The sequence below is a fragment of the Dipodomys ordii genome, unplaced genomic scaffold (assembly GCF_000151885.1).
Source record: "Dipodomys ordii isolate 6190 unplaced genomic scaffold, Dord_2.0 Scaffold109, whole genome shotgun sequence".
NCBI lineage: Eukaryota > Metazoa > Chordata > Mammalia > Rodentia > Heteromyidae > Dipodomys > Dipodomys ordii.
In genome coordinates, this window is record NW_012267325.1 from 7,597,775 (window position 1) to 7,616,666 (window position 18,892).

General features: G+C 36.1%; 1 protein-coding gene across 2 annotated transcripts in view; it reads right to left on the bottom strand.

Moving 5' to 3' along the window:
• The window catches only part of Il7 (interleukin 7), a 28,767-nt gene extending 27,433 nt beyond the window's left edge, over positions 1-1,334 (bottom strand). For both annotated transcript variants that reach the window (XM_013028454.1, XM_013028453.1), the window contains exon 1: positions 875-1,334. In XM_013028454.1, coding sequence (XP_012883908.1) covers positions 875-884 — 10 coding nt within the window. In that variant the 5' untranslated portion in view covers positions 885-1,334. The remainder of the gene's footprint in view (positions 1-874) is intronic.
• Between the last annotated feature and the right edge of the window lie 17,558 nt (positions 1,335-18,892).

The window sequence follows — 18,892 nt, forward strand, 5'->3', positions numbered from 1 at the left end:
CCATTTTCCGCAGCAGATCCTCTTAGATCTCTTTTTCCTCTATTTTCTTCTTGCATTATTATTATTTTTAACTTTTTATATTGACCACATAGTTACCAATGAAATCCAGCTTATGTCAAGTTAGCGCCTGTCCATTTTAAACCGTTACTCTGAGCAAAGACATAATATATAAGATCTCATCGGGGTCTGCAGAATTTAGACCCAGGCCTATTTAATCCTTCATCAAGTAGCCAATATGTTCGTTAAGAATAATTTTTAAAAAAATCTGGCTTTTCTTAATGAAAACCCCTTGGACTCGGGTTCCCAGCAAAAGGCGCAAGGTACAGTCCCCGTCGGAAACTCCCAGCCTCGCAGAGGGGAAAAGACGGGGTTTTCCAGAGACTTGTCCCCGAGGGATTTAAAAGAGCGTCCCCAGGGGAGCTTTGCTTTCAGTTCTCTCGGAAGTTCGGAGCTGCAAGGACTCCGCTGCTCGCTGAACCCTGGCTGTCTGTGAGTAACCTGGCCAGACCAGGAGCCCGGGAGGCTGACTTGGGCGCCCTGGGGGTGGAGGGAGATCCTGGCTAGGGACGCGCAGATGGACTGAAGTTGGTAGCCCTTGATTACTCCATCCAAGGGAGCTGCCTGCAGGCTTGCACCTACAGGACGCTTCCCGCTGCCGGGCGCAAACGGCTAAGGGGCCACAGTACTCAGGCGCAGGTAGTGGCTGACCAGGGGAGAGGCTGTGCTCTCTGCAGGTCCAAAGTGCAAAGGCCCGGCGATTCCCGGACGTGCCTAGGCGCAGGAGTGGGGTGGGGGTGGGGGGGACAGCGCTTCCCGGAGTTCCCGGGCGTGCCAGGCGCGCGCCGACCAGCGCGCCCGGGAGAGGAGCGCTTACCATGGAACATGGTCTGCAGGAGGCGGGCGCAATCATGATGACCGCAACTGCAGCAGGAGCAAGCTCTCACCACCCATAATCACTCCCAGGACTCCGGTCTTCCGAGGAATTGCCACAAGCGGGGATGGGCAGGGCAGGCTCTGCAGCTGGTTCCTTTCACCCACGCCGCGCCGGCTTGCATCCATCCCGGGAGGGGCGGCACTCATCACTGCCCGGCTCCGCGCTGTGTCTTTTCCATAACTTCCGTAGGATCAGCCTGCAGTGTACTTTCAGTTTCTACTTTGTGATTGGTCTGCAGGTTCAACCTTTGGGTTTATCCTCTGAGCCACTGCCGCCTGTAACTGAGAACAGGACCAGGGAACTGTGCAAAATTTCAAAGTACTGACAGAAGTAAACAGCTGGTCTTCTGATTCAGGCCAATGTTTCTTTGTTCTTTTTTTTTTCTTTCTTTCTCTCAGATGATCCTTTGACGCCTTGGCAACACTGAGTGACTGGGCGTGCAAACCATCAGTTGTTCCTATGTCCAGGGAAGTTCACAAATGTGCTGGGCAAAAGCGGGGCTATGCCAAGCAAACGCCACCAAGGAGGCGTCGCCGCTTTCTGCCGCGGATGTGTCAGGCGCTGCCAAGTCATCTTGTTAAAAAAAAAAAAGGAAGTGAGGAATGATTAAGAGGGTCACACCCTCTGCCCCTCCAACCTCTCTACTCAGTTTCTTCCCTGGATCTTCTGTACGTGCACCTGCTCAGGTAGAATCTTAAAGAAAAACAACTCTGTGGTCCCACCTAATCTACTAGGTAAGTGCTGTCTGGAGAACCAAACCTCAAGTTCAGTCGAAGACATAGGCATTAATCATAATATTAGGATTGTGTTTTATGTGACTTGGCTAATAAATCAAGCTCTCCATTTTGTCTGTGTTACTGAGGTATTATCCTTCCCTTTCCCCCGCCCGCCGCCAAGACTGAGTTTCCTACTTTAGCTTGGCTTTTGATACTCTGCATAAACCCTTCTTAGGACAGGTGAATAATGCAAACCAGTCATTGTTACATAGGTAACAACAATGGCTATCATTCATCTAGCATTTTCATTGTGCCCATTATTTTAGGAAGTATTTTGCATATATTGCCGCGGGCAAGACTTCCGATGAAACAGATCATTTTCTGGTCTGCACTTTACATTTGTGGGAACAGAGACTTCCTTAAATGACATGCCAGGTTCACTTAGCAGAATTAGGAAAAACGCCCCCAATGTCTGACTCCCAAAATCCATGCTTGGAGTCTGTGTGTTGGAAGAGCCAGGGAATACCTCAGTCATGAAGAACTTGATGCCAGGAGGGCTGTTATGTCATGTGGGTGTGTCTTTGCCCTGCTGTGAGGACCTGAGGAAAGGTTTCTGGAGTTCATGACCTCTGAATTGGCACTTGAAGGGGAATGAACTTGGAGCTGGTGAAGAGCTCCTCATTCTGTTATAATGTAACAGTGAAGAGGCAAAAGGAAGGAGGGAGAGAAAAAGAGAAAAATAAATTAGTAAGACAAAGAGGCCCAAGCCTTCAATTTGCATATTGATTCCTTTTTAAATCTTGCTTCAATCTGGAGACTAGTTTTGTCAGTTATCCCTGCCAGGTGGCTATGGAGACTGCCTAAGGGATCTGTCAGCTTTCCCACAATTCCAGAGCAGCCAGATAGCTGATTATACATCTCAGCATCTGGCCACTCTACTGTGTAAAAAGTCCTCAAGAGCATGTGTGATCTGGGTTCTGTCAACTTTCTTTAAAAAAAAAAATTCCTTCCTTTCTGCCTTCCTGCCTGCCTTCCTTTCCTTTCTCCTTTCCTCCTTTCCTCCCTCCCTCTCTCTCTCTTTCTGTCTTTCTCTTTGTCTTTCAAAATCTTTGGGTAGTTGTACAAAGGAGGCGTCATATAACAAAGCATTCTCAACATTCTCATCCCCTTCAACATTCTTATCCCCTTTTGACCCAACCTTTGCAGGATATAAAATGAGTTTTTCACTGCATTCTCTGCCTTCATTTATCTTCCCCTCTCCCCTTGGCCCCACTACTTCTACTGGATGTACCCATTTCCTGGTGTGGATTTGGCTGGATTTTGACCTAGTCTTTCTAAAAGATTATACTGTTGAGTTCTCCATAGGGTCTATTAGTCTTCAATTAACCCATATGTAACCACTCATGTGCCAGCCATTGTGTTTACCTATAGATTTATAGGCACCATCCAGCTACCACAAATGAAGGAAGCCATGAAACTTTTGTTTTTCTGGATCTGGCTTACTTCACTTAGTATTGTTTTTTCCAAATGTTTCCATTTTGTTTGTGAATGTTATAATATTCTTTCTAATAGATGAGTAAAATTCCATTGTTTACTTATAACACATTTTCTTGAGTTATTCATCCACTGAAGGGCATATGGACTGATTTCATATGGTGAATAGTGCCGCAATGAACATGGCTGTGCTGATGGCTTTACTGAAACCTTGTTTGTCTTCTTTTGGATAAATGCCACCTTTCCCCTCTTGGTACCCATTTCAATCAAGTTCACTATAATCCAACCATACTGGCCTTTTCTTCCTTATGCCCAGGCAAACTTACTTCCATGTAGAAGGTATCTAGCACATGGTTGGCATTCAGTATTGCTGAGTGGCAGGATGGGAGAAGATGATAACATGAAAATGCATGGAGGGATATGTGTGTAAAAGAATCTATGTGAAAGCAGAAAGAAAATAGAAAGAAAGAGGAAAAGAATAAGGAAAATAGATGAAATTAGGAAACAGAATGGAGTGGGGAAAGTCGAGTACTTCCAAAAATTTTACTGCAATTTAGACAGGGAAGGTAAGAAGTAGACAGAGATAAGGTTGGGATGACTATGTTAAAGACAGATTCTCTAAACAGACAGAGTGATAGAAGTAGGCAGCTAACTGTTTATAGCTTGGACTTGTTACTTTATTTTATTTTTCTGTTGTTAGCTTTACGGGGGCAGAGTTAAAAACCATCCATCAACAGTATTCAAGACAGGAAATCTGTCTTCCCTTCTGATGCAACCACAGAAAGCCTGGCAGAATAGGAGCATGTACATAAGCAAACTTTGGAAAGATGAAGAGTTCAGGCATGGGATATAAACTCCTTTTTAGATTGTATCTAAATGTGGAGAATCTCTTTGTGAGAGAAATTCAGAAGCATTGAGAATGTTTCTGGATATATGAAAATGGGCACATCATAGCTGCATGAAATTATGAATGAATTCTATGAGAAAATTAACATCACATTGAAAAAAACTCTTCAATGCTGTTAGTTGCTGCTATAGCCAACTGAGAATTACAATGTCACAAATAACATTCAATAAGTATTCAAAATACTGATGATTTAGGATTAAAGAAATAGATTAGTTCTTCATTATTATAAGATTAATGAATTCTGCAGAAAAGCCCCCAAAGAGACAATGCAGTGTGTATATATATATATATATATATGTATGTATATGTATATATATATATATGGATTGTGTTCAATAAATATGGAAGAAACATTACCAGAATGGTAAATGTAGCTTAATAGAAAGATTGAAATAAAATAACATGGTGTCAACAAAAGAGAAACCTGTTGAAGTTTAATATTTTAGTGCTTTACATTCATCAATCAAAATAATTATCATTAACCTGAAAATATTTTCTTGATTATGATCATTTTACCCACTTCTATGATCTGAAATTTGAATTCTGTTTTTATACATGGATATTTGCTGAAGTTGCTATTATTTAATTAATTGTTATTTTTAATTTTTTTTTTTACTGGGCCTGGGCCTGAACTCAAGGCCTGAGTGCTGTCTCTAAGCTTTTGTGCTCAAGGCTAGTGCTCTATCACTTGAGCCACAGCTCCACTTCCAGCTTTTGGGTGATCAAATGGAAATAAGAGTCTTAAAGCCTTTCCTGCCCTCCTGGTTTTAAACCATCCTCAGATCTCAGCCTCCTAAGTAGCTAGGATTAAACATGTGAACCATTGGCACCTGTCCCTATTTTTAATCAAAATACTTAACATGTTACAAACCCACATACAAGACACACACACACACTTTAGCATGCACACATACATATATATTAGAACCATACAATTTATGTGGCTGCACAAGGTCTTGGCCTTTGAATGGTCCCTCCCTGGTTTAATAATGTACTGTTGCCACCTAGAAATTCTCAATTATTTTTGGTGAAAGGAATTCTTATTTTCACTTTTCACTGGGCTTCACAGGCTCTATCACTGATCATGCATACCAAAAAAACATGTTACCTAAGATATAAAAATAACAATGCATAGCTTTAAGGTGGTTTCAGTGTACTGAAGAGAGCAGTTATTAAATGTGTAATTTCAGAAAAGAAGAATACTCTATATAAGTGATGCATCATTTGAACCAGGAATTCAAGGAAATCTGAACCTAATGTATAGTGAAATTTGAAAACCAAATGGAAAAACACATTAATGATCTATAATTCTAAATCGGATCTGTTTGATTTTCCAGCCTGAGTTTCTTCAAAATGAAGACTGAATTTTATCAAATGGTTAATATGCAGTTATTTATAAGGTCATTTATTCTAGTTATACTCTCAAAGCATAAAAACAACACAATGCTAAATTTAAGTTGCTAATATTTTACTTAGAATTTTGTAATTATGCGTAGAATTAGGATTTAGTTGTCCGCTATGCATATTCAACTGAGACTGGGCTCATTCTGTCAAGAGTTCTCTAACATGGACTTGAGAACTACAATGTAGGTGCTTAAGTATTTTACAAATTGTTTGTTACTAGAAGACTTAGCACAACTCATACTTGTTCCATGGTATGAATTCCAGGCATGGGATAAAACTGTCAGTTCCAAGTATTACAAAAGTAAGCATAACACGATTTGTTCTAAAGGTTTATCAGAATGTGAAGAACATTGTTGGGAAGTGTATGTCAGCATATCAGAGATCCAGAGTCATGCAAAAAATAATGAAATTACCCAGACAGCATGCTAGAAGAGCGAAAAGAAAACTCTTGCAGGAGGAAACTTGAGACGCAAGCACTGCAAAACCCACCAACAAACCCAACAGAGTGGCAGCAAAATTGGAAAGTCAGCAGTCGGTGTCCCAGAAGGCAAGAAATAGTGGAATTTTAAAATATATTAATCAGTACTTTCAACAGTCAGAGAACAGTTGAGCAAGATAAAGAAAATTTAGTGTCCACTAAATTTGGCAGTGTAGAGATTGTCTATAGCCCACAAGACAAGCCTCTGAGATTTTGAGGTATAGATAGATTTGAGGAAGAGTGTGAGGAGAAGCACATAAAGTGAGAGGAGAGCATTTCAAAGATGTTCAGTAGTGATGAAAGAAATACATACATGGGCTGAAAAGCATGAAGATGTAATTTAAGCTTTCATTATTGAGGTCTTGAAAATGTTAATAAAATGAGATTCTACACAAGGAGGCAGGGATAGAATTAAGAAAGTAAAGATCCCTGTTATTTTTTTTCTTATATTCTCTCCATTTTACTTTCGTCTTTAAGACTTTAAACTCTGAAATCAGAATTCATTATATATCTTTTGCCTGATTTTATGCTACTTATTGAAAGGTCTTTTATGACACTAGAAACATTGCTGAAATAAGTGTTGGCTTAAAAACTCCACTTAGTGTTAAGAGATAGCAGCTATAGCTTACCTGAGCTTTGTTTTATATGCTAGATTTTGAAGAGACTATGTCCTTAACCACATCCTTTATAGACAATCAGAAAAAAATTACACATATGACACTTTTCTTTACACAAAGAATTTGAAGTAAATGGAAAAATATTTTGTTGAAATCCCTTGATAGGTTTCCATTGTAATATTTGGTAACTTTGTGAGGCTATTGATTTGCTCTTATGAGCTCTAGAGCAGCAATACTTATGTCTCTTTCAACCTAGAATTCTCTGCAATCAACAAAATGCCTGTCAAGTAATAGACTATGTCCTGGTGTAACCTGAGGAAAGGGAGACCCCAGACTATACAAGTCTTGTTTTTCCTATAACGACTTAGTTCTCTGAGTAAAGCTGCATTCACATACAGGAATGTTTCAACACCAACTACTGATTGGTATTGCGATGTCTATGGTTCTGGCAAGGCTATCAAAATTCTAATATTTTATAGAAATATAGAATACTTTCCTAACATGGAAGGCTGTCTTGTTTAAGTCTTTTTATTGATAGATTAGAAAATTAGCCCAATCACCCATTAATGGCAGCAAGCCAGGTTTGTTTGCGCATAGTTGTTATTGTCTAGGTCTCTTGAGACACACATGAACTTATGTACATGATATGGAATGACTAAGTGTGTTACAGTAGTGAATTTAAATGTACAATGATTTTTAGGTCCCACCCCCAAGTTTCTAGAGTATTGTTTTGTACTGAGTATTTGAGTATTTGTACGAATATTGGGTCTATGTTCATTAGGAGCCAATTAAGAGGTATACTAAAAGCCTGGAACTATCATCAGTGTAAGAACAATACAGAAATTCGAATTTTCAAGGGACTCAGTAATAAGCCATTGAGTTTGACACATCAGATAATGATTTCTTAAAACAGTGGAGGAAAGAATCCATATATTTCTTGAGCATATAATTTATATTCTTCTTAACTTGAAGCCAGGTGCTTTGATTTCTTTGTATTTTACTTATTATGTTAGCAATTCTGCTGCCTACTTAAGAACCTTTTTAATTATGGCTCCATTTTTGTTAGCATTTTTGTTGTTGTTAATTTTTATTGTTAAAGGGGATGAACAGAGAGACTACAGTTACATGTCAGGTAATGAGTACATTTCTTTTTGAACACTGTCACCCTCCCTCATTTCCTCCCAGTTTTTCCTGCCCTACCTCTTCCCAGTTTTATGACCAATTTTTTTTTCTGAACTTCTTCAGCAAGACATTGTTTTAACCAATGAAATGGAAAATGTTCTATTTGCTGTTGTGTGCGCTTGAAAAATGATATGCTATGTAATATTCATTCTCTGAGATCTTTAAATATTTGGTTCAATTAGAAAAATGGGGTTTGATTCTTATTCTAAACCGACACAGATTATAAATTTTCTATTCTAAAATAAATTTATGAAATCATTCCCTTTATCAAAAACAAATGTCTCTATATATTAATATATTTGAGTGCTTTTAAGCTTTTCAGTATGTATTTCCCTCTTTCTTTAGATGTTTGTATAACCAAAAATAATACAGAAAGACAAAAACAAAAGACAAAAACAAATATGAGGTGCACACAAGTACTGACTATTCAAGAATGATCCAACAGTCAGTTGAGATTAGAGATATTTTTAAATGATATAAAATGATGTTTATCAAAATGAATGCCAAGAAATGGAAGCAAGAGGTTTTTGTTACTTTACCCCCACCCCTTTGTTTTTTATTTCTGTACTTTTTGTCTTGTATGTAAATTTATGTTTTGGGTCTGGATAAGGGAGAGCACAGAATAATGGGACAAAGGGTGAACAAATACAGCAGTGATACTCAGTAGACATTATGTTGAAAATGAACTATACAACTTGTCGGGGGAGGAGGGTTGAGAGAGAAAAACTGGGAGAAAAAGAGGGAAGAGGTGATACTGTTCAAAAAGCAATGTACTCATTACCTGATTTGTGTTACTATAACCTCTCTGTACATCATCATTGCAATATTTTTTTAAAGAATACAAAACAAATACCAGAATACTGAATCTAGAAAAGTAACAGGAAATATCAAGTAGGTCACATTCATAGATTGATGGCTGTTATTTTACTCTTGGACATCACAGTCTTATGATTTTAATTTTCTTTAGTTTCCTCTGAGTCTTTTTAGTCCTGATGACCTTAATGAGTTTTTGTGGTGTTGTCTGAATTTGACCTAGTACAGTTCCTTTTTCCTTTTCTTCCTGTAAAATCTTTATTGAATATTCAACTGGAAAGGGGAATACTGTAAACAAACTTTTTGGCAAACCTTAACAGTAGACTTCTTTGTTAATAGTTCTCTTTTGGTAATTTCTTAGTGTGTTGGTCCAACTAATTCAATATGCCAAACAAGGAATGCTGCTTTTCTGTGTTTCTATACTGCCTCAAACAGTATACATTTCTAAAATGTATATTTCCCAAGGTAATGAGTTTCTTCTGCTTTAATGCATGAACAAAAGTTTTGCGTAGTTATCTGTTCCCATAGTATATATGTTGGTAGAATATAAGGCAAATGATGCATAACGGTAATCACTTCAGTAATAATTTTACTCTTCCATTAACTTATGAGGTTCCTTGAAAAGTTTTCAACTGCTTACCATGATAAATGTGCTGTACACATCCTATGAGAGTACATATGGCTTTCTTGAACTTTATTAAGTAGGTTCAACTTTATTCCTGGGTACATTTAAGAATGACCTCTAAAAGCACTCAAGATTTTCCCAACTCTAAATAATCTGTTAAATTCAACACCTAATTATTCAGGAAATCTTATGAGCTACACAATTTTCTAGGTGCTCAATCTCCATCAGTATTCAAAGTATAAAAAATAATTTGTTTAATCACATTCACATATTAGTGGAAAATACAGGATATATAATAAAGTAGAACTCATATAAAATGTTAGACAGTTATTAAATTATATGGAAAACATATAGAATTTGTTTTTGGCATTGTGAAACGAGTACTGTGAATATAAAATGAACTCAGTGAGCAGTAGAGATTTTTCTAAAATTTTTAAATTGTTGTTTTAAAGGTTATGTACTGAGGAATTACCAGAAATCAGGTAATCAGTACATTTCTTATTGGACAATGTTACCCCTTCCTTTACTTTCTTAGTTTTTCCCTCTTGCCCTCCCCACCATGCTGTATAATTCATTTTCAGGTTAGTGTCTAGTGAGTACCACTGATGCATTTGTTCACCCTTTGTCCTTTCATTTCTGTGTACCCATTTCTCTCCCAAAGACAGATAAACAGACAAACAAGACAAAAGAAAAGAAAACAGAAACAACAACAAAGAATCCTCTTATTTCCATTTCCTGGAGTTCATTTCTATAAATATTATTTTATATGATCAGATGCACATAGGCATGGAAACTTTGTGTTCCTCCCCTAAGAATTTCCTCCTTTGGTTTTTGTGTGAATGCCTAGAATCTTGTACAATTTATCATGTATTTTAGAGCTTGCTTCCACATATGGGGGCAGTCGTTCCATTTGTCTCTCTGAGCTTGGCTTACCTCACTTAACATGATCGATTCCCTGCAAATGACATAATATTATTCTTTAAATGGCTGTGTAAAATCCCATGTGTATAGGTACCATGTTTTTTATCTACTCATCTATTTTAGGGCACCTGGGCTGTTTGCGTAACTTGGCTATTGTGAATAGTGCAGCAATAAACATGAATGTGCAAGTGTCCTGGCTTGTGTTGTTGTGAGTAGATGCCCAGGAGTGGTATGTCTGGGTTGTAGAGAAGATCTAAGTTTAGTTTAGTTTTTTTTTTTGAAGAACCTCCAGGTGAGCAAGAGAGCTTTAAGGCAAGATTATAAAGAGGCCATTGGATGAGTCATGGATATGTATATAAGAAATACCTCCTGGAAGCTGAGCACTGGAATCTCTGTTATCTTAGCTACTCAGAAATCTGAAATTTGAAGATCACAGTTAGAAACTAGCCCAGGCAGAAATGTCTATGAGACTCTTATATTCCCCTCCCCCCCCCAAAAAAAAGAAGAAGTGTAATTGTGGCTCAAATTTTAGAGCAACAACCTTGAGCAAAAAAGCCAAGTGAAAGTATAGGGTACAAGCTTCATCATTGGTGCACATGCATAAACACACACACACACACACACACACACACACACACACACACAGATATGAAAGCAAGCAAGATGTAGCTTGTCTGCATCTAATCATGCTTCTTTCTCCTTCCTTTCCAATGGATACGGCTAATTCAGCATAGCTTACAGTCAGGATTTCCATCATACTCATTCCTTACTCTGTGGTACCCTGGCTGCTTTCTACCATGCCCAACATTACAGTGGATTAGCAACTAGTTCCTGATGATATTACTACTTCAAAAGCCTTTTTAAAATGATAAAAAAAACGTAACACATAAAGTTCAAGCATTTTAAAATGGAGACAAAAATTTTAAAAAGTGAAATTTTATCTATTTTGCTTCTAACAACCACACTGATATCATACTGCATACTTTCTCTCTGCACATATAAACGTTCATGCAAATATATTCATATATGTACAATCCAAATAAAATAAAACTGTTCCTCTTATTGCAACATGTTTTGTAGGATATCAGTCTTTATATTTATATTTCAGTAAGTTATTTCCTTATCTAATTTCCTAGATGCTCAAATTTACTAAATTAAATCCCAAATGTCCATTATACTGTAACTGTGGTTTATTTTATCTCCTTATTATACCAAAAAAGCACAATCTGGGCCCTAAACATGTTCACTACCTAGACAGAGATCTCAGTGGTCATTACTAGAAAAATATGAATTATCATTGTTTTTCCCATTTTAAGAGTTTACCTTTTCTCATTTAATTAAAATTCATGCTTTGATTTCTTATCTTTTCTTAAAAATAAAAATGACTCCCAGTTTGTGGTCACTTGGATAAATGCCCAGAAGTGGGATTGCTAGGTCATAAGGGAGCTCTATGTGTAGTCTTTTGAGGAACCTTCATACTGCCACACTAATGCTACCAGCACACCTATATTTATCATAGCATTATTCATTAAGATATGGAACCAACCCAAATGCCCCTCAGTAGATGAATTGATCAAGAAAATGTGTTACCCTGAGTATTTTATACATGTTTATCTGGACTAGGGAAGGGAAGGGAAACAACAAAGGGGTGTGACAAGAGACAAAGGGAGAAGAGAACCTACACAACAGCAATACTCACAAGACAATATGTTGGAAATGAGCTATATAACTTAGGGGTGGTTTTGAAGGAGGAGGGAAAGAGGAAAAAAATGAGGGAAGGGGTAACAAGTTAGACAAGAAATATAATCACTACCTTACTTATGTAACTGTAACCTCTCTGTATATCACCTTGACAATAAAATTTAAATTAAAAAGGATTCCTCCTAATGTCATGAACTTACCTACTTACTTTTAACAGTAGGAGTTTACCAAGTTATTGTAAATTATAACCATTACATCAAAAATAGAACTTCTAAGGGAAGATTGACCTGTCCTTAGAGTTCTTTTTCTGTCTCTTAAAAATGTCTTTCTAGGCGCTTTTCTGTAGCTGTTCTCTATAGTTATATCTCAATTTTTCCATTAATAGTTATTTGACAAGTTTAATACATGGTTAGGCTTATTTGCTTCCAGTTGTTTTCAATGTTTTTTTTTTCCTTGAGATTTAGTTATATAGAAATGCCTAAAACAGAAAGTTTTGTGTGGAGTTTTATTTGTTTTTTTATCCCAATTGCTAAATAGTTTCTTCATATTGGAATATGAAGTTCTTTGGGGGAAGAGATGTATAATTTATAAATGATCTATAGTTTTAAAGTTACTTAGTTTGGATGCACTTGCAAGTCTACTTAGGGTACATTTTTATTTGACTTGTCATATCTGAATCATTTGACACTTTTATTATTTTGTTATTTTCCTTTCCTATGTTTCCACTGACAACACTTTGCTAATTCGTTCTTATTTTGCAGACTTACTCATCCTTACCCATTCTCTGTCTATCCTAATATTTCTATTCCTCAGGGTTCCTCCCTTGGCACTATGCTCTCATGATGCACTTTCTGTGTCACTTCATCAATTCTGATGCTTTAACTACAGTTTTACCAATGCTTCACACATGCATTAGCTACCCAGTGGGACCTCAGTTTTCAGCCTTGTTATCCATACTACCTGAACTTCTCAGTGATATCTCAAATTCAGCAGATAAGAACTTGTATTGATTTTCTACTTTATTCTCTCCACTCTGCATCTTTCCCAAATGTGTACTTTAATATTCTATTCATCACCTAGACTCTAATTCTAGGAAAATAGATATTAATTTCTCGATAGTAGCTACTGTATCCTATTTTACCCAATCTGGCTACCTTTGTTTGGGTTTTGGTTTTATCTCTCCTTGATAAAAAAAAACCTCCCTACTAGGTTTTCTCTAGAACAATGTTGTTACTTACAGTATTTCAATGAAAGTCCATTTTTATTATGAGGGTATGTTTCATTTGCATCTTATAGCATACAAAGTCTTAGTGATTCATTGCCTTTTCCTACCATCCTCCAATACCTGATGCTCCACCAGGTATGCAACACTCAATATTCTCAAACTTTCAGACTGCCTGAAGTCTTTTTATGCTGTCTTTTTAGCCTAAACACCTTTCACATTTCAACCTACAAGTTAAGTACAAGTTTAATTTCCTCAGGGACATTTTATCTAATATACTTGTATGAAATAACGGCTTTATTTCTGGCAAATGCCTATTTGTTGTGTTTTGATGGCTCTAAAATGTTATCATCTCATAGTGAGAAAATTGCAAGTACAGACTGTTATTCTGTTTGTGATACCTTGGAAACCTAGCATCATGCTTGTTAGGTATTTGATGTATGTTGAATGAATGGATGATTTCTGCTGTTTCATAATCACATGATCAGACTTTTACAGGTTCCAAGACACCTATTTTCTTTGTGGTTTTACTCTGAATATTTAGCATAGTCCATGGACATTAAGGGACTCAGTAAGATGGGGCTAGGAAGGTAGCTCAGTGGTAGAGTGCTTGCCTCGCATGCATGAGGCCCTGGGTTTGATTCCTCAGTACCACGTAAACAGAAAAAAACAGAAGTGGCATGGTGGCTTAAGTGGTAGAGCACTAGCCTTGAGCTGAAGAGCCAAGGGACAGCGCCCAGGCCCAGAGTTCAGACCATGATGGACAAAAAAAAAAAAGGGACTCAGTAAGAAGATAACCAGTATTATATTGGAAGAAGATAACTGGTAATTAAGATATAGGTTAATTGATTATCTCACTTCTCAGAAATTCAGATAGACTGACTCCAGCCTTTAGATGCATCTAATTTTTGAAAAGTAAATATACTATTATAACTGTTTTATATGTATTTGATAACAGTTGCTCTACTAAGGGTCTTAATGCCACAGACTTAATACAATATGGATTGATTACAGTGTAGAAAGGAACAATAGTTTCTTTGAAAAAAATTTCCTCCAGATTGATTCAATATCAAGCAAAAGTGTGTGAATGTTCTATGGTAAAAAATAGACTTGGTAATGTAGGACTGTGAAAAGGAAGATAACTTAGTTAAATATGAAACAGACTGTTATATGAATCCTTTAAACATCTTTCTTTAAATAATTGTATTAAATGAACATGCTTTCATTTTAATGTAAGATCAACTGTAGTTAATTTATTCTCTTATTTCTTCCTTCGAACAAGACATTTTAAATAGAAGAGAGTGGCTTTAGAAAGTATTTTAGAATTGTTTGGGTTTAGTTACACCATTTGATTTATGGAGTTATTTGGTTATAGCAATATTTGTGATGACTAACAGTGGTTTCTAGATGGCCCTGTAAATAGTTTTTGTAAGTGTCTTGGCACATGATACATTATATTGCATAAACTGAGTCCATAAAATATGTTATAAAACAATTTGGGAGTTGGTTTTGCTGTTCATTTGAAATGTGTGTTTTGGATAGATTTATAAAATACTTTACCTGAGTTTGATAGGTAATCATTGGATAATATTCATAATATAATCATTGATGAATGAGTGGTAGTTTCTTTAAAATTAATGTGGTTAAACTCCTTTTTGATGTCCTTTGTATTTAGACTCTTTCAAAGTATGCCATGTTATTCATATTTCATAATATTGTTGATCAGGTAGATTAATCACAGGAAAAATAAACAATTTATGATGAGATAGCTACACATTAAAACAATAATACAAGATTCAAGGATATTGTTAGTACAAGTTATAATATTTCAACACCCTAGAAATTTTATATGTCAATGATTTTATTTATTTTTATTATCTTTAAGTAGTTGTACAAAAGGGGTCTCAGCTCAAAATATCAATTTATGAGTATAATGCATCTTGATCAATGTCACTCCTTCCAACATTTTTATACCTTAAAAATTCAAAACCATATGCCTATTTTATACTCCCGTTACCATCCTTGAAAATATTGCTCAGAAGCTTCTCTTAGAGCAGGCTTCAGGAACCCAGTATATTAAAATCCTTTTGATTTAGTAATGGGTTTGGTTTTTCTCCACATTTTTAATTAGATTAATTAGTTGTCCAAGGGAGATTTATTTTGACATTGTGAATATATACATTCAATCTACCTTGATCGGTCTCATTTTTCTTTTACTCTCTCTAATCCACCACTTCCCCAAATCACAGCAAGCTTCATTGTTCCATTTTTATACATGTACATAAAATAATTTGACAATATTAGTTTTCCTTCACCCTCTCCACTCACCCTTCTCCTCCCACTAGAGCCTCCGCCCTGGGCAGGACCAGCTTTACATTCCTGTCATTAATTTTTAAAAGTGCAAAACAATTTGGAAACAAAAGCATTTTGACACTCGGACAAATAATAATTAATTTTTGATCATAAACTCAAATGCCCACAAAGCCAGTCAGGCATTGCAAAGTGAGTACCCATGTATTCTGGACCACTGCAGTGGTTAGAGAACTCCAGCTTTGTCTGATGGGTGCCGAATGCAAACTCAACGTTCTCTGGCTTTCCAGTCTTGCAAGTTAAATTCAAAAATTGAATACTTTTATGGGCCGTCCCAAGTTTTAAATGTTGGTTTAAGTTTTGTAAATATTTGATATACAATCTGCTTTAGAATAATTCCTATTCACAGTGCTTTTACCCTGGTCAAGTTCTACTTGAACTTTTAACCAATTCAAATTTCTTCAACACTGTAACAACGATGGGAGCAGTTGAAAATGTCTCATAATCTTCCCCCCATAAAAGAGAATTTCCCTCAACTTATCATTTATAGATATTGCACAGACTATTTACTGACATGTTCATTGTCTTTGTCTCAAACTGTAATATAAAGAAAATATAGGGACTAGAAATGTGGCTTAGTGGTAGAATGCTTACCTAGCATGCCTGAATCCCTGGGTTCAATTCCTCAGTACCTCATAAATAGAAAAGGCCAGAAATGGTGCTGTGGCTCAAGTGGTAGAGTGCTAGCCTTGAGCAAAAAGAAGCTCAGGGATGGTACCCAGGCCCCAGGACAGGCAAAAAAAAAAAAAAAGATATATTTCTTCCACCAATGTTTCTTTAGTTTGTAAACTATTTGTGGTCAGATAATAGGCTTTTAATATATAGCCATTAAATGAATTAATGCCCAATAGGTAGCCAAGTACACTGCATTGGGGGAATAACTAAAGAACTGGGACATTTATCTATAATAAGAAAAGACATAGTAGCAATACACCTCATAGTATGCTGGACTTTGAAAGTAATTGTGTTCATCCTTTCTCATCTCTGCTTCCAGAATGTCCTGTTAGTAACTTAAAGTTATCCATGGTGTGGTTCATTCACAAAATAAATCAGCAAATGATACAAATATTGCACCATTTATCAGAATGTCAGTGGATGCAACAAGTGTGAGAGAATTTTCATAGAATTACCATTTAATATTTAGAGTCTTCCAACAATGGAATGGCCTGTCTCACCAAGTATTTTGTACTGTGTTAGAGATTAACTTTTTTGTATTTGTGTGTGCCAGTCCTAGGGCTTGAATTTAGGGTCTAAGCACACCGTCCCTGTGCTTTTTTGCTCAAAGTTTATACTATACCATTCAATCTACAACTCCACTTCCAGCTTTTTGGTGATTAATTGGAGATAAAAAGCTCACAAAATTTCCTTCGTAGGTTGGCTTTGAACCATGAACCTCAAATATTGGCCTCCTGACTACCTAGGATTACAGGCATGAGCCACCAGTGTCCAATTGAGATTAATATTTTGAGATTCAATACCATAGAATCACAGAATTTCTAGGACATAGGTCATGTTTCTCCTTTAAAAATTCTGTCCTTTTTGCTATGGCTACTTAAAAAATTATTATTATCTTTAAGTAGTTGTACAAAAAAGTTGTCATTTAACAACACATTTTATGAATACAGTATATCTTGATCAATGTTACCCCTTTCAACCTTGTCACCAGTCCCTCCCCTCTCCACATATATTGGATTCCATGGCTGCTTCTGAGAGTTGTTTTTAATTGTCTTAATGTTCTAAAAGTTTTCTTATGTGTGCCTATGGGTGTGAATTTCATTTTATTTAGATTTATGGATCATCTTAAACCTATGGTTTGGTATCTATTAACAGTTACAGAAAAACCTCAGCTATTATTCAAATAACATGCCTTCTAATAAGTATTCTATAAATGAGTTCTACTTTTTCATTGCACTTTAAAGGTCTTTTACCATTTGCACCAAATTTCTATCCTGTTGTCTTTGGTATGAGGCAAAGTAGTCTACTGCTTACCAGGACTAGTTTAATTATTTCTATTCTTTCTGCTAGATTATTAATAATTTATTAATGAAGTGAATCAAATGATAAATCATACTGAAGTAGAGATTTCTTCTGATCTGTTTGAAAGAGGTAGTTGGTTTAAGATGGGAAAACCAGAAGGTTTAGAGGTATAACTCTTCAGCATGCAGAATCACCCACATGTACCATAGTTTCTGCTCTTTTCTACTATTCTTCCATTCTGCTGGATATTTAAAGCTCACTCACTCCTTCAGGTTCTGTTTTGTTTTGTTTCTGTTGTTGTTGTTGTTTTCAGAAAATACAGTGTCAGACCTTTGTAGAGGGATGGGAAGGGGGATGGCAGCAGTGACACACCATCTTTATATGATAGAGCTTGGGGCTGGGATCAAACTAAGCTGCATAGATATTTGTCTCCAGTGCCTTGTATTTTAGCTATACTTCTGACTTTCATCTTCCACAGAATCCAAAGAAAGCCTTTCTATTCATAGCAACCCATTTTCTTCTAACTTCTTTTTTTTTTAACCTCATTAGGTTTTTTAAAACACCTTTCTTCCCTCTGTTAAACTCAGTTACCTTACCTCAGTATTACAGACAGACAAATCTCATCTGGCATATTTACTCCTATTCTCACTAGTTTTTGTAAAATATTATCATTTTTATTTCTTTAAAATTTGGCAAATTTATAGTCATAACAGAAATAAATGTGTGTTTCAATCTGCCCTGGTTTATAAAGAAGGTGAGATAAAGTTTTTAACAAACTTTCTAAGCAATACTATTCATCTCCTGTCATGTTTTTCATGATTGATTTTATTCTTCTTTTCAGATGAGTGTTTTCAATCCAATTTCATACTACTATTACTACTAGAGATTATATTAAAAATATACCTTTAAGTAACTTATTAAATGCTAGCCATTTTTTTGAACTTGGCATATTTTCTTATTTAAAGCTTTGACCTTGCAATGAGTATCAGACATCTATTGCTACAATAATGCTGTATAATAAGTTATTCTGAAACTTAAAATAATGAAAATTACAAATTTTTTCACAAGTCATTGAATTGATTTGGGTTAATTCCCCTGTCTGCTTCCTTGGATGAGAGCTGAACATGTAAGATGACCTCAGATAGAATTGCTTGTCAATTCTCTATTTGTTCATTCATTTTTTTAAAGGGGCTTATTCCATGGTCCGAGCAGGGTTCTAAGAAGAAAGAGTGGAAACTTAATGCTTTTTCTACTCTAACAGAATATACACTACCACTTACTACATATTCTAAGCAAGTTGAAATACTGAGCCAGATACAATGGGTAGAGAACAAATACTATTTCTTAATGGGAAAAACTACAAAAGTACAAAAGTGATCATTTTAGGAGAAGGGAGGACATTTCTTTTCATTTTTCCCATAGATGCACATTGTTATTCTCCTTATTTTACAAGAAATGGAGATATGAAGACACTAAGTAACACACCCAAGGACATTGACAAATGAAATAGTAGAACTATTTTGGATTTAAA